This window comes from Panicum virgatum, chromosome 9N, assembly GCF_016808335.1.
Source record: "Panicum virgatum strain AP13 chromosome 9N, P.virgatum_v5, whole genome shotgun sequence".
NCBI lineage: Eukaryota > Viridiplantae > Streptophyta > Magnoliopsida > Poales > Poaceae > Panicum > Panicum virgatum.
Genome location: NC_053153.1, coordinates 51108056 through 51120990, shown reverse-complemented (window position 1 = coordinate 51120990; position 12935 = coordinate 51108056). Strand labels below are relative to the sequence as shown.

At 45.4% G+C, this 12935-nt stretch overlaps 1 protein-coding gene across 1 annotated transcript; it reads left to right on the top strand.

Annotated features, from left to right (window-relative positions):
* The first annotated feature begins 8405 nt into the window (after positions 1-8405).
* LOC120688107 (NAC domain-containing protein 71-like) lies at positions 8406-11310 on the top strand. The gene is made up of 5 exons (XM_039970277.1): positions 8406-9090; positions 9554-9831; positions 9929-10180; positions 10377-10584; positions 10690-11310. Exons 1-5 carry the CDS (start codon positions 8934-8936, stop codon positions 10803-10805), a joined length of 1011 nt encoding a protein of 336 aa, XP_039826211.1. The 5' UTR covers positions 8406-8933; the 3' UTR covers positions 10806-11310.
* Positions 11311-12935: the final 1625 nt, after the last annotated feature.

The following is a 12935-nucleotide window of genomic DNA, read 5'->3' as shown; positions in this document are numbered from 1 at the left end:
AACCTCGCACCCATGCGGACGGACCAACCAAGCTGAGCCCTGCTCCCATTACATGGTACAAATAACCCAGAAACAGAAGATTACACGCTTGCATGTCATAGCTTAAGATAGAAACCAAGATATTCGATTGTTTTGTTGATGTGTATGCAGTTGGAGACTATCCCAACGCCATCCTTCCTCGTCGTCTTGTGGAGCACATCCGCATACAGACATGACGGTTAGTGAGGAGGGCTGAATAATGGTTCAAAGGGTTGACATCCTCGTCGTCTTGGCACGGTACTAAATCGTCCAACACTAGAGATAGGCAAAGCCTCAACAATGGTTCAAAGGGCTTACATACCAAGACAGACCTATGCCATACTTTGAGTACCTACGTCTACCATCATACATGACATCGCTTCTTTCCAAAAAGATGCATCTAGTTGGACTAAGACTACTGTGGACCTTGCTAGTGCTTTGAGGCTTTCTCCTGAGGCCTTCCATTCTAAAAAAATAAAAATAAAAATAAACCGTTGGTCTTGGTCCTCGATCTCTCTTGCCTCTTTCTACTATTTAACCCTTCTCAACTGTGAATAGTAGGACTAAACCGTTGCCAGTAGCATGGAGCACATGCTGACCCAGATCAATGAGATGAAGTTAGAGATCAGGGGATGATATGTTGTATATATATAGTGGCAACATGCTGGATGCACAGCAGCACAGGGGTGGTGTGGCAACAAATGCAGGAGGCAGACGTTAATGCTGGTAGCTAGATGCCAGGTTCTAAATTCAGTCGCATGGTGATGACAGATGGTGGCATGGGTTGGTGTGACTGTACGTTCTGGTGTCTATTTTGCCCAGCAGTGCTTTCCATCTTGATTGGCTGATGACGGTTGGACTTGTTGCATACTCCCTCCATACTCGAAAAGAATGTTGTTTTGGATAAGGTTGGGTCAAATATTTGGAACATAAATTATGAATAATTTTTAAGTTGTTGAGTCTCAAAATACAAAAATCATATGAATAGATTTGTCTTGAAAAATATTTTTATAAAAATATAAATATATCACTTTGCGACAAATATTTTTATAAAAATATGAAGTCAAAATTAAGCTTTGGAGACCGTGTCACTGTCCAAAATGACATTCTTTTCAAGTATGGAGGAAGTAGGTCGTTAGGTTTAAACAAATTAACAAGTCCATGTCACCTCTCTCTCTCTCCTCTCTCTCAATTAACACAACGGAAATCAGAGTTCAGATTTACTAACCCATCCTCTGGAGCTCTTAAAGCAATCATGATCGATGGGATCCAGGTTCTATTTTGTTGTCTTTTCTCTGCTGCTTACATTGCGTATATACACAGGGGTCACGCCGAACGAAGTGGTGTCGGATGGAGCCGGGCCTCGCTTGATAATCTCAAAAGATCTACATCTATACTAGGAGCTAGTAGTAGTTCCTCACAGGAGCACTAGCTAGTGGTGCTGACGCTAAGCTACGGAATGTGAAACCCTGCTTTCATTCAGTGATTGGCAGCTGCCTTCACCCAATCACCCCCATGTCGATGTGGACGGGCCTGGTGAATGAGATGCGCGGCTGCTCGTCGCGACTTGGCCCCGCGCGCGCTACGTCTCAGTCTGCTCTCCTGTACATGATCAAGGCCTCTCGTCGCCGTCAGGACATGCAACGCAGCAAACGTTTTCTCTGCATTATTTTCGCAGTACCTTTTTTTTTGCCACGGTACATTCATCAACAAGTGCAACACCAACCAAAAAAAGGTTACCTGAAAGTGAGAATCTGATGAGGCCATCCAAAATCAACCGTCGAAAATGATGGGCGGTACAGAGACACCAGGGGGCAGTTGCACGTTTACTTAGTTTGGAAGCACACAGGTTGTGCTGGCTAGCGATGATAAGAAGGCGACCGTTTCGCCGGACGGACGATACGCCTCCGATCCCTCGGTGGCTCAACCAGGGACGTTGAGGGCGATCCCGTTCCGTCCATTATTGCCCTCCGCCATCGCCATCTGCCGGCGACGACTTGAGAGGCCCCGGACAATCTATTTCTTGCCGACCATCTCCAACGATCCAAAACCTGTTGCCATCTAATCTGCAAGCGATCGTGCAACTAGCTTGCTCGCTGACTGACACAGCTCTTCATGTTTTTGTACCACGTGAAGTTGTGTGTTGTGATGTAATTGCACATCAGCTGACGGCAGACTAGTGGCACGATTCGTCTATTTGTGATGGTAAAATATTTGTCACAAATCGGAAAGCACGAAATGCAACTAGCTAGTGTTTTTTTCTTTTAAGTTTAGCCAACTAGTCTATCAACCCGTGCTCACGCACGGGCTAATTAGAGTTATTTTAAAAATAAATCATATAATTAATAATTATAATTATCTATCTCACGCACTCCCATCTATTCGATATTCTAACACATACTATAAAATATATATTTATCATAATATAATTGCAATAGATTTCATTTTGCACCACATCTCCATGTGTGTTTGATATATATATTTAATTAAACTATTTATTTATCAATTAGTGTTCTTATCTCTTTCGCCGTACATGAATACACAGTGATACTTATCATGAGTAGTAATTTTATATACATAATAATACAATATTGATAGAAATATTAATTTCGAATTTTATATTGATATACTTTAATATTTTATTATAATTATATAATTTAGATTCATATTTAGGGGTTACTTTAACTTTTAATAATTACATAGTTGGATAATTTATATACAAATTAGGGGCTGTTTTGCATTATTGTTTTAGTGGCATAGGTGGGTAATTTACACGGAGATTAGGGGGTTACTTTATATTTTTTTAATAATGGCAGAGGTGGGTAATTTAGATATATGTTTAAGGGTTACTTTAATCTATTTTTATAATGGCAGAGGTGGGTAATTTATTAAAAAAGATAATAGATCCAATGACTATTATGATTAGAGTAGTTAGATGGATGGCCAGATGTTTCTAATTTTTGTGGGAATTTCTAAGACTTCTCTATTTTTTTAGAGTGTCTACCTAAGATCCTAGGTGGCTTCACGTGGAGGCTTCAAAGGAGCCTCCAATTAGTAATAGTAAGATTTTCTTCTCTCTCTTTTTTTTTTGCGAAAATTTTCTTCTTCTAATAACAAGCGAAGCTCTTTATGTCCGTTTGGAAAAAAAATACTATTAGCTAATACATAAATCTGTTTTAGTGTGATTTCATTGTCCATCCATTCATTCAGGAATTGAGTGTTTTTCTGTCTATGATCAATGGCTTGGTAGGTCCCAAAATATGATGGAGCTATGTTGTACCTTCACTCTCTTGCTTTTGTTGGGCCGGCATGTATTATATTGGAGACCTTGTCGATGCCCAAGAGGACAAGAAAAATAATGGAACTACTACTAGTAGTATTGAGACGAGTGAAGAAGTACAGTCCTTTCTCTGCAGAAATTGTTGGCAAGCAACCAAGCAAATGCCCACAACTAGACTTTCTTTGGCGATTCCTTTCCTGAGTGGCCCTTGCCAAGCTTTGAATCTCTTTTATTTGGTCTCTTGCGCCATAAGCTTTGAATCTCTTTCCTGATTGCCCAGTTATACGTGCGCATAAACATTCCCTTTTTATTGTTTAATATGCAAACACTCCGACGAGGATGATTCCAGTAGGACAGGAAAGGTATATCTTGTACCTACATGCTTCATTACTTGCATTGTGGCGGTCGATTCTCTTCATTACTTGCAATATAATTGCCTTTGTGCTGACTGTTGGCACATAGGAGAGAAGGTTCTCCACTGACTTCTTTTCTATATTAATTTTTTTCTTGAGTTTTTTTTGCAACAAAGTGTTTGCTTTGATGATTAGGATGGACCTCTAAATTGTTCTTGTTCTAGCCATCTTTCTAGCTATGCCATTCTTCTATACATAATACATTATCACCGGGCAGTGGGCACTGGGCTTTTGCCAACGACACCAGGGAAGCTACCTCAAAGAAAACACACACTGCACCATACTTTTCCGAGCAGCGTGTCAGCAGGAGGCAACTAGTCACTTTGCTGTTTCATCTCCACTGTACAGAATCTTCAGGCCACAAGATGGTGGTGCACTCTTTTATGTGTGTAGTTAACTAGCAGCAGAATCGTAGTGAGACCAAACAAGGGTATTACTGATGTTTGGTCTCTGTTGCCTGTGGGGTGGGTACACATGACCCTACCATGTTTATAGCCTCTTTAGAGACCAGCACTGAATGCACAAACAGGAGATCCTTTGGGATAGCAGCAGTTAAAGGCCTTGCAGAGACTTGCAGTCAAGATAAGATGACGCCCTTGTCACTTCTAACCTCTTGAACCTCCAATCATGCAAGCTCCCTTGCTAGTGGGCTAAGGCACCTTTAAACTAGGACCAGCACTTCCATTCCCCACTGCTGAGGCCGTGACGCTGCCCTGTCTGTCAGTGATCATACCATATCATTTCCACCTTCTTTAATCTGCAACTACAAAAAAGTTCAAGGGATAATCTAGCATGGCAAATCATCATGGCCGGATGCTGAAAGTGGGGGTTCATACCTCATAGGCTACTAAGCCCCTGAATTTCCAATGCTGATGTCCTGTCAGACCGTATTTTCTAGCTTTGGACTGATTTAACAATGCCAGGATAATACAGATAAGAAAAGTAGTAGGCTTAGCTGCACAGGAGGCAGCCAGACTTAGTGCCATGCTGATGGGGATCTGACGGTGCAGAGATGCCTCCCAAAGCGTTCTTGGTCACGCAGCCCGGCCTGCCCAAGTCAAGCAGTTCAGAACACATAAAAGCAGTTCTAGTCTTCCAGTGGCTCCCACCCATGTTCATACTTCATACCTGGAACTGGAAATGGCTAGGAAATTAGTAGAGTGGGCTCCTCGCCTGCGTCATCTGCCCTTAAACCACTCCAGGTATTGACACGAGTGCTAACACGGGAAAGATCGGTAGCTCGTTGCTTTACTTGATATTATTGTATCATTAGTGTGCCATCCGTGCGTGCGTTCCCTAATATAAAGGCAACCATTGTTTCTTTGCGCATCATGTCTCATGGGCGACAAATCATTAGGGACGTCTGACAGCGACCCAGGTAAGCAAAGAAAACTCTCATAAATAAGGAAAAAACAGAAAAAATTCTGAGAGTTTTTGAAAGGATTTTGCTTTCATTTTGTGATCTGTGTTTGTCAACTTATAAATTAAAACCAGTTACTCTGAATAATAGACACAGTTCATCCTGTCAGCCACAACATTCAGTAGAAACAACACATGAGGAATAATGAATGAGGTATCCTTAAGCAGTTAAACACTTAAGCCCAGTCAGAAAGTAACCACGGGAGCTGCGTTTTTATTCTGCTCCATGTTTGAATCTAAACCACCGCGGTACGGTAAAGCGAGGTGTAGATAGTTGAGCACCAACTACAATATCCTGACGGTGAAAAAGCGTGATGATAAGATGGAGATGGTTTTTTGTTTTTGACTGAAGCACTGAAGCTTTGCCCTTGCGTTGTGGGAGATTTGGCGTTTGGTGAAGAGTAGAAGCTGAGAAGTACATTTGGGCCCCATATGGCATGTTGGAGCGAATTGAAAAAAGTTCTTTTATTAAAGTGCATGCTAGCTAGGAAGAAAGCGACGCTACACAAAGGACAGGGGCAGTACAGTGTGTGCAGGGTGCAGCGCTCTAGCTTGATGGTCACTGGAGAGTTGGAAGGATTCGTTGAAGTCCAAAGCTGCATAAGCATGGCCACAAAAGATGTTTTCGTCAAAAGAATTAATCGTCACATCATTGTCCCGTGGCAGCCGCACTTGATGTAACTTGCAAGTGCGTGAGCAACTAATGCACACTTAAACTGTCATAATTCGTAGCAAAAAGCATTGCCCAATTAGTAACTTGAAGAAGTACTTCTGAAGAAGTCTTTGTCTCTAGTGATCGACTAGTCAGTAATACTGAAACGGTAGAAACATGGCTGCAGCTCCATGATTCAAGTGCACCTTGAGGAGTAATAATGAAACTGCAAAGGCTCACTTATTTTGTGTTGCAATTTCGGAAAATATCTATGAACATGTAGGTAATGTGAGAGATGTGCACCCAATTTTTTTTTAAAAAAACTCGATGGAGGTATGGTGGCTCCACCGTATTTCAGTAAAAGAAACTGGCTTCTGGTCGAGAAAACCCCCGAATATTGACTGCGCTAGCGAGTGGGGTCTGGATATTTTTTTTTACTCTAACATGAAATTCGCTCCCACGGGGATTCAAACCTGAGGATATGAGAAGTGCTACTAGAGTCATCTAACCAATTCAGTTAGAGACATGTTCCCTCACAATTTCAAAGTTCTTAATGTCTTTAGATGCATGCATGCATTGGTTGGTTACTTCTGTACGTAGGAGCTTCTTTTTGAACTTGGGTGTCGGCAGGACAAGTTTCAAGATTCAGGTCATACGGCTGAACTGAACGGGACTGAAAATATATAGCTTTGGCACGGCTCCAGCTAAAGCCGCGGTCTGAAAGCTGTTGTATGTACGGCTGAATCAACTGTTAGATGTAGAGTTTGGGCACATGTTTTAATAAACATTTCCGGTGGACTTGTGAGCATAGTTAGCTGTTTCAGAATCAGCCGTCTGACTAGGATTCACATGCATTTTCAGATGCTGATACGCACAATGGCTTGTCACGACTGACTCATAAGCACCTTTTAGTTATTCTCCATATTGAAGATGCATGTAAAAATAAACTAATTAATAAATGAAAACAAGTGCATATAAATAGGTAATAATTAAAAGCATAATCTAGTAGTGCTTGTCCATCTTTTTTTGTTCTTTTGCATCTGACATGGAACCAAACTAAGCAATGCACGATTCATCTCGCAGCAGCTGGCCTTTTAGTGCATGCATGAACTGGAGTGGAGTTAACAATATGAATGAGCGCAGGAGGGTGCGAGCTCTGATTTCGATGATCATAGTAAAGCGAAGGAACCGAGTTGCTGTCTTCCAGATGATTAGTGTTGGTCGGTCACCCGATGCGATCCGCACCCGCCAACTTGCTTTGCTGTCGTCTCAACGGCCTCTTCTTCTTTATTTAATTAGGTAGCGAAAACAAACGAACAAAATGGATGCAGTAACACGCCATTTTTTTAAAAGCGACTCGAATTATGGCGTCAACATCTACGCTCGCACGTTTTGGGGTCTAGGGGGTTAGTATTACGGAAGGGCCAAGCGTGCGTGTATCATGATGGAGTAGCTGGGTCGGAGAGGAGAGGAGGGGTCAATTTCAATTCAGAAGAAGCATGTGAGGTCAAGCAAGCAGGGAAGTGCAGCATACGGGGGCCACAAAAGGAACAAAGACCATGTTAAACTCAAGGACCTAGCTAGGTGTGTTTAGTTCAAAAAAAATCGTACAGTATCCGTCATATCGAATCTTCGGACACATGCATAAAGTATTAAATACAGTTGAAAAAATAACTTATTACACAATTTAACTGATTCATACGAGATGAATTTTTTAATCCTAATTAGTTGATGATTGAATATTAATTGCCAAATAACAACAAAATATGCCACAGTACGAAAATTAAAAAAATTTCGCCAACTAAACACCCCTTAAAGTCCTGGCTTGGTAGCAGCAGTAAAGGTTAGTCAGTCAGATGCGAGTATGAACACTAGTAGCTGTAAAAAAAAACGAAACAAAGCAAGTGAAAGTGAGCACGAAACTTATCGCACACAGGCCGTGCCTACCGACTTGATCACAAATTAATGTTAATCCACAACGGGCTAAGCACGGATCTACGTGACGGGGAATAAATCCATAGACAAAACCAAAGTTTATATGAACGGACAAACCAGCGCTTTTGAGCGAGGCGGCCGGCGGCCGGGCGGCACGGCTAACAACAGGCAACTGGCAAAAGCAAGAGAGACCTGACGGCCCTTCCCGGAATGGTAAAACGCCAAACGCAAAGCCGCCACAAGATTCATCACAGTAGGGCGTAGTAGTAGATGAGAAGAGCAACAGACACAACACAACACAACACAACACACGCGTGTGCTTGCCTTGCCTTGCCTTTCTGTCTGTGGGCTCCTGCCCGATTAAGAATTCTGACCGAATCACACGTACTACCTGTTTGCCAGGATTAAGAAGCGGCCTTGTGGTCTGCTGGATACCTGAACGAACGCATAGGCTTTGGGTTCAGAGCAAGCGGCTTCTGGTGAGCCGCCGTAGACGTGTGAAACAGTCATGCGGCTCCCGGCGGCAGCGTGGGGGCGCGACAACGGCGCGGGGGCCGGGGACGCGGCGGACGCTTGGAATCGCTTCGCTCCTACGACCGCCGCGCCGACCTCGCCTCGCTTTCCCCTCTCCTCTCCTCTCTCCCCTTCCCCTGGGCTGCTGCCTCGGCGGAGTCTATATAAACGCCACCACCCTGCTGCTTCTAACACCTCCTCCTACACTCTCTCCCTCTCCCCCACAACAATTCTCAGCTTCCTCTTCCTTCCCTAGCATTGCTCTTGTTCAGCAGGTTAATCGAAAGCCTGGACCACCACTAGTTCTTGTTCTTCTCGGCAGCTCTTGTAGGCGCTCATTATATTAATCCGGGTCTTAGTCATAGCTTAATCTAGCTAACCAGGCTCTGAAGAAGTCTGTCCTGATAATGATCTTGGGCTCCTGCTACTGCATCGAATTCGTCAGCCCGCTGGGTCTCCACACCAGGAAGAGCTTCTATTTCTGGATCTTCCACATCTTCAACAGATACTTCCTCCTTGTTCATTGACGCTAGCTAGCTCGTGCTTTCTCGCTCTACCACCTATAAGTGTTCTTCTGCCTGAACTATTTACCTGGCAGTATCACAGCTAGTAGTACTGTTCCATTCCATCGGTAGCGTTGGCTTCTTCCTGAATACATAGCTTGCAAGTGTACATTCATATTACTACAATCTCGGCCACTATAATGGGCACCATGACCTTGCCGCCCGGGTTCCGCTTCCACCCCACCGACGACGAGCTCGTCGGCTACTACCTCAAGCGCAAGGTCGACAACCTCAAGATCGAGCTCGAGGTCATCCCCGTCATCGATCTCTACAAGTCCGAGCCGTGGGAACTGCCAGGTGCGTGTGTGCATCTTCTGTATTGCTTGCTGCTACCCGCATGCATCAAGAGTTGAATTCTGGCAAATGTCAGCATGCTCAACTTTTTCACCGAACGAGACAAGGACAAACCCTTCGACTTTTTCCAGTACAATTACTAGCCTTTTAAGTTGTAGCCGATGGAGGAGAGAGTGAAAAATAAAAAAGGAAAGGAACATGATGGCCGCGCTGAATTTCACTTGCTAGGGATCGATGCTTCGTTGCTAGCTACCAGAAAGTACAAACGAAACGACCCCCCCCCCCCCCCCCCCCCCCGAGCATCTGCCTTTTTTTTTCTCCTAGGCCGGTTGCAGATAACTAGCCGTATCGTAGCGCCTTTTCAAAAGAAACATGCGTGTTCCTCACAAGTCAGGACAGAAAAATACGGCATGTTCTCATTCTCTGGAAACAATTAGCCGACAACTATTGGTGATTCGCATTGCAGAGAAGTCGTTCCTTCCGAAGCGCGACCTGGAGTGGTTCTTCTTCTGCCCGCGCGACCGCAAGTACCCCAACGGGTCGCGCACCAACCGCGCCACGGCCACGGGGTACTGGAAGGCCACCGGCAAGGACCGCCGCATCGCCTGCGACGCCGGCGTCTACGGCCTCCGCAAGACGCTCGTCTTCTACCGCGGCCGCGCCCCCGGCGGCGAGCGCACCGACTGGGTCATGCACGAGTACCGCCTCTGCCAGGACCTCGCGCACGGCGCCTGCAACTTCATCGTACGCTCCTGCCCATCGATCATTCTGAATTTCTGATGCCATTGGCCATTGGCCATTGCTGAGCTGAATGGGACTTGCGCTTGTTCTTCTCCTGCAGGGGGCTTACGCGCTGTGTCGCGTGATCAAAAGACACGAGGCCGGGCTGCTGCAGGGCGAGCCGGCAGCGAGGGCGAAAGGAGCCAGCAACGCGGCCGGCGGGAGAGCGCAGATGAGCAAGGTCTCCAGCACCTCGTCCCTCGTCAGCAGCGAGCAGCTCAGCGCGTTCACGCCCACCAATTCCAGCCCGCCTCCTACTCTGGACATGAGCAGGGGAATGTGCGCCACGGCTGAATCCGGCAGCACGTTCCAGGTACCAATTCCATAGCCGCCACTCGTTCAAAGAAAAAAAAAAGGAATTATTGTGAAAGCCACTCTAACACGGACAGAAAAAAGAAAAGAAGAACCTTTCTTTCCTTTGTGTTACTGTTGCTTTCTACTCTATACTAGTAGTATGTCAGAGGAGCATGTCTTAACGCGGTCTGATCTGAGATGCACTGATCCTGCAGAGTCCACTCGCGTACGGCGGAGACGCGACGGCGACGGCCACCACCGGGCTGCCGTCGAGCCCGCTGCCCCCGCCCCTGTTCGTGCCCAGCGGCCGCTCGTCCCCGCCGCACGACACGTTCTTCATCGGCGGCGACGACATGGGGATCGGCGCCGCGGAGCACGAGCTGAGATGGGACAGCTTCGCCTACCCGAGCACGTTCTCGAATGGTACTTGCTGTTCTTCCGATACCATTTCATCAATTTGATCAGCAGCAGTATGATAGATGCGCGTGTGTCTGACGGCTGGAATAACAACCGAACGTGTGCGCGCAGGTGCCGAGATGTGGAACGCGACGGCGAGCCCGTTGCTGTGCCGGCAAGCGAGCGACGGCGGCGTCGACGACCTGGCGGCGCTCTTCTTCTCGGAGGACAACAGGATCGTGTTCTGATCTCGAGAGGAATGACGAGGCAGCGATGCTCCTGAAGGCGGCGTGTTTGGCTCTGGGAAATAAGCTAGGCTTTTCGGTGACCGGCCTCTGCTTCCTGCTCCCAGAAATGGCGGTATATTTTTCAGCCACGGTACGGGGAGCTAGCGTCTGTATACGTATACATATTAATGAATACGTGTTTAATTTTATACAGGATATCATTTATGCCTTTTATAAGTTGGTAAAGATACTAAGATAAAAGGCAAGCTACTATTGGGTATTATTGGCTACAGAGTGATGGCACCATTTTAGTACAGTCTTCTCCTCTGTAGCAGGGTCGTCTTGTGTACCGTCTCACCTTTTTTTTTTCTTCTGATGTGTGTGTCCTCTTCTTAATGATCTATGTACTCCTGTGCTTGTCCTGTACTGTGGACGGTCGAGCTGGTACACAATGCAATACCAATATATTGCAGTGCTTTGTAGCCTTGTTAAATTCATGGCAATGTCGAATTACAAACCTTTGGCATATATATTAAAAGTCTCCTGCACATCGGCTCTGCATTTGCAAATATTTGCAAACATGATGATGTGCCATGAACTGATCTTCCTATTATGGAAGAATAAAAGCGACAGCACGTATCCTGCAGTATCAAGTTACTGCCAGCGAAGTGCTGGGGGAAACGGAAGTAAAACAAGGGAAGATAAAATGGTGTGTGTAATACTCACTACTGCAAAAACGATTTGTAGAGGTGGACCAAAATGTATTTTTAGGGGCGGACCGCGTAACCACCCCTGTTTTTCGTAGCTAAAAATTCCGATTTGCAGGGGAGGGTACAAGGGCCGCCCCTGTAAATACATTATCAGGGGTGGGTGGGGAGGTCACCCGCCCCTACAAATAATTTTCTAGGGGCGGGTGACCGCCCCACCCGCCCCTGAAAATGAATTAACAGGGGCGGGTGGGTGTGTCACCCGCCCCTAGAAAACCATTTGCAGGGGCGAGTGACTACTCCTAAAAATCTTTTTCCATATATCCAAAAAATCGTTTAAATCAGAAAATATAGTAAACAATATAAAAAACTGAAATTTATACCATACGCGTATTACTAAGATAGAAGTCCATACTAGGGGCGAAAATTACGTGTCCATACATTACATCCGCACGGTAAATGATAGAAGTCCATACATTACAACAAACATAACATTCAATCAATACAACTAGCTACTAGTTCTTACTACCACATACAAAGCGAAATGATACAAGCACACATTGTGCAACGAAAGTCTCACGGCAGCGACTGTGGTGTTGCTCCATGGGTACGACAGAGGATGGGCACGTAGTCGTGGCATCAGGCACAACTTTCTTGAGTGCTTGCCGCTTCCAGTGTCTACTCATCTTTGTAATTATTATTCTCTGGAGCTGTAAAAGAGTTGTGTTAGCAAAAGGACAGCTGGTGTAGTTATTTTGTTTTAGTTGGATACTTGTATACATAAGGATTGAAGTAATAATTGTACCATAGTGATTCTTCGTCTTCGTCGTGGTTGGATTCTTTCGGGTCATCCTCCGCAACATCCATTGACTGTGTGATCCGATGGTGTGCTCGGTGGTGTTTCCATTACTTCGATGGAACCAAATCCCCGTTTCTCTTGAGGAGGCGAATCTTCTTCTTCAATCAGATCTCATGAGAATGCACATGAGGTATTGCAGTTTAAGGATTGTTTTGGTGCTAAAGCATGTAGTTAGGGGCAATGTATAGACAAGTTGAACCATATGTAATTGCAGACGACGTGCTTCATGCCCACCTCCTTGTCTAGAAGTCCCCGCACCATAGTAACCATGGGGTTGCGGGTACAGTGTGTATCGGAGTGGAAAGTTGCTCGATGCTGCAAGGAAGAGTGACAATTGTTAGACGAAACAGTTTCACATTAATGGAGCAAAGGTCTTTTGTAACTGCAGTTACCGTTCGTGCTCGCGGCTAACTGGATTGCCGTTGGGTCGCCCGGTGGAAGAACACCAGCACGAATCGAAATTGGCCATATGCTCAAGTAGGAACCCCCTCTTGTCTGAACTCTGCGGACGACGACATGTACAACACTAGGTATAGCGTTCCTTGGAGTGAATGTGTGCGCTCTGATTGAGAAATCCCCTTGCCT

Bases quoted from the DNA above. Each gene is read 5' to 3' on its own strand.
- LOC120688107 (XM_039970277.1), top strand. From the start codon at position 8,934: ATGGGCACCATGACCTTGCCGCCCGGGTTCCGCTTCCACCCCACCGAC. The intron at 9,091-9,553 runs GTGCGTGTGTGC...TTCGCATTGCAG, and splicing joins CGAGCCGTGGGAACTGCCAG to AGAAGTCGTTCCTTCCGAAG. The intron at 10,585-10,689 runs GTACTTGCTGTT...GTGTGCGCGCAG, and splicing joins CCCGAGCACGTTCTCGAATG to GTGCCGAGATGTGGAACGCG.